At 33.8% G+C, this 3,012-nt stretch overlaps 1 protein-coding gene across 1 annotated transcript; it reads left to right on the forward strand.

Annotated features, from left to right (window-relative positions):
• The first annotated feature begins 1,125 nt into the window (after window positions 1-1,125).
• On the forward strand, window positions 1,126-2,465 carry LOC139888921 (uncharacterized). Its single transcript, XM_071871902.1, has 2 exons — window positions 1,126-1,201; window positions 1,741-2,465. The coding sequence occupies exons 1-2, from the start codon at window positions 1,126-1,128 to the stop codon at window positions 2,463-2,465; spliced, it is 801 nt and encodes a 266-aa protein (XP_071728003.1).
• The last annotated feature ends 547 nt before the right edge of the window (window positions 2,466-3,012 follow it).

Consider the following 3,012-nt stretch of genomic DNA (forward strand, 5'->3'; position numbering starts at 1 on the left):
GGGGTCTAATCATTGTTCATTACAGCAATTTCTGCTCGCGCGTCAGTTTTGAAATATTTATCAGAAAATATAGAAAATAGATTTTGACAAACTGCCAATTGGGGTCATCTTAAAACATCTCAAAATTATTGTTATAAAATAATCAGAAACATTTATTTAGCCTATTTGTACATATTTTCAAATCTTTACAGACTCATCAGTTTTTAATCATCAACCAGACACATCACAAAGACGAGCATATATCTCATGGAAAATCACGTTCTCGCAAGTTTTCATACAAATGAAACATATCAAGGAACACTTAAACAAACATATTCCAGAATATCAAAGTCTCAAACAATTGCTAGTCCACTCTAGCAATTTTTATGTAACTTTGAAAAATGATACAGCTCACTTTAAAAACCAAATCTTCGTTTTGACATAACGGGAGCATTATATAATCTTTTGATGCAAATCTTAAGTCTAAATTGCATAAATTTTCATAATAAATACAGTAGTACACTTTTTATAAGCTAAAACACAAAGCATGCAACTCAGAAAATTCGGATTACGCACAAAACTTAGTCAAATCTTCGATTAAGCACAACTTAAGCATACGGTAACGAAATCACGCAAAATCGGAGTCTAAAACTAATAACTTTTTGATATCTTTCTATTTAAACATATTAAAAAGTCAGATTTCATGTCAATTAAATCATATCATCAATAAACAAATTCATTTTTCATACATACAACGTTAATTACGCAATCAAAAGATAAATAACGACACTCGACACCATTAATTGAGCTCTAGACTCTAATACACTATGTAATTGAACAAAATTCAGATTTAGAAAAGTTAGGGTTTGCAATTATACCTCAAACGATTGAATAGCTTATACTATCGCGTGTAGAATGATCAAAGGAACGTCTTTCGTGCACGGAGTTTCTTCTAAAAACAACTTTTGATGGTGGTATGGTGGTGGTGATGGCCGACGGCCTAGAGAGGGGGAGAGGGAGAGGGTGTCGACTAGAATGGGGAACTAATAAGGGTTCTTGTGATTTATTTTTTCTTTTATAGTTAATAATTAGGCCTAAACACAAACCACTAATGATCCACTAACCAAATTAAGTCCATTAAGGTACATGGGGGTGGGGTCGGCCGAATGGCCCTTTAATGGGTGTTCGGGCTCGTTTTTGCTTAACTCTTGGTACGCGCGTGGTCCGTTTCGAATGCCGTTAACCGTACCGGGTCTCCAGAACATTAACTAGTCGTTGAAACCAAATCACCGGGTTTAATTCATTAAATAAATAATAAATTAAATTAATTTTTCTTAAAGTTAATAATTATTGAAAATAATTATTTCGTCGTTTTCCTGAGTTCCGTAAACTGAAAAGCACTTTAGGCAATACACTTAATCGTAACGTTTTCAAGTTATTTCACCTTCCGAAATAAATTCATAGATTAATATAACTTATTAATTAAAGAATCTCTCTAATAAGCATGTATTTAATTCCATTAAACACACAAGTCTAAGTAACCACCGTTAAACACTTAACGAACAAGTAACGATAGCAAACGGAAAAATTCGGGTTGTTACAGTCAAGATGCCCAAGTTTTTAACGATTTTATTGATTCTAATTTTCTGTATGAAATTCCTTTGGGCGGGCTTCGTTTTACATGGCATACAAAATCTGGTGATAAACTAAGTAAGTTGGATCGTTTTTTCGTGTCTAACAACGTTATTAATGCTATTTCAGATATTAAAGGCTCGGTTCTTCCACGTGGATTTTCAGATCATTCTCCTATTTTACTCTTTCAAGATAAAGTGGATTTTGGTCCAACTTATTTTAAGATGTTTGATTCTTGGTTTGAGAGGCCCGATTTTGATATTACTTTTAGAAACGCTTGGAGCACTATAAATCAAAAACCTGATTCGGATATTGTTGCCAAGATGCGTTCTTTAAAGTATCATGTTAAAGATTGGATTCACAAGTCTAGAAATAGTGAAGATCCTCGCTTGAAAACTATTTCAAATGATATTAATGCTATTGATATTCTTATTGATGGTGGTAACACTAGTGTAGATGATGTTAATAGACGTAACAATCTGGTTGTTGAACGGGACGAGATCAATAAACTAAAAGACTTTGATATGCTTCAAAAGGCTAGAATTAAATGGGATGTTGAAGGGGACGAAAACTCGAAAATTTTTCATGGTTCTCTTAAACATAAATGTAGATCTCAACATTTTCAAGGTCTTATGGTTGATGGGGTTTGGATTGATGACCCTTTTGAGATCAAACAGAGATTTCTCGATTTTTATCAAGCTAAGTTTGATGTAGTTAACTCGGGGGCTAAATTCATTAATATAAACCCTCATTATGTTCGGGGTATTAATATTGGATCGTTTGACATTTCTCTTTCTCAGTTTTTATATGCAGATGATGTCATTATTTTTTCAGAATGGAGACTAGAAGACTAAGGCGTATTATTACTATCCTCGAAGTCTTCTTTCTTGTTTCGGGTTTAAGAATTAATGTCAATAAGTCCCAATTGTTCGGCATTGGGGTTAGTGATTCCGAGATTATGAATTTTGCTAATGTGACAGGTACTCGTGTTGGTAATTTTCCTACCACTTACTTGGTGTTCCCATTGGTTGCAATATGAAACGTATTTCGAGTTGGGAGTCTTTGGTAGATAAATTCCGTACCAAATTAGCTTCCTGGAAAGCGATCTAATTATCTGTAGGTGGCAGATTAACGCTCGTGAAATCTATCATGGGAAGTCTCGGTATATATTTTATGTTGTTATTTAAATGCCCGGAATCTGTTTTAAAAAGTCTCGAATCTTTAAGATCAAGGTTTTTTTGGGGCGGTGATATTTCGGGTAGAAAGATGGGTTGGGTCAAATGGGACTCGATTCTTGCTCCTTTTAATTATGGTGGCTGATGTGTGCGAGGTGTACTAGGAAATAGTATTAATTTTTACAAGGAAATACTATTAAGTACGATATAATTTTACACAAGTTAT

The sequence above is a fragment of the Rutidosis leptorrhynchoides genome, chromosome 2 (assembly GCF_046630445.1).
Source record: "Rutidosis leptorrhynchoides isolate AG116_Rl617_1_P2 chromosome 2, CSIRO_AGI_Rlap_v1, whole genome shotgun sequence".
Taxonomy (NCBI): Eukaryota; Viridiplantae; Streptophyta; class Magnoliopsida; order Asterales; family Asteraceae; genus Rutidosis; species Rutidosis leptorrhynchoides.

Coding starts and splice junctions, on each gene's coding strand:
- LOC139888921 (XM_071871902.1), top strand. CDS start 1,126: ATGGGGGTGGGGTCGGCCGAATGGCCCTTTAATGGGTGTTCGGGCTCG. Junction 1,202..1,740: donor TAACTCTTGGTACGCGCGTG/GTCCGTTTCGAA, acceptor ATGCTATTTCAG/ATATTAAAGGCTCGGTTCTT.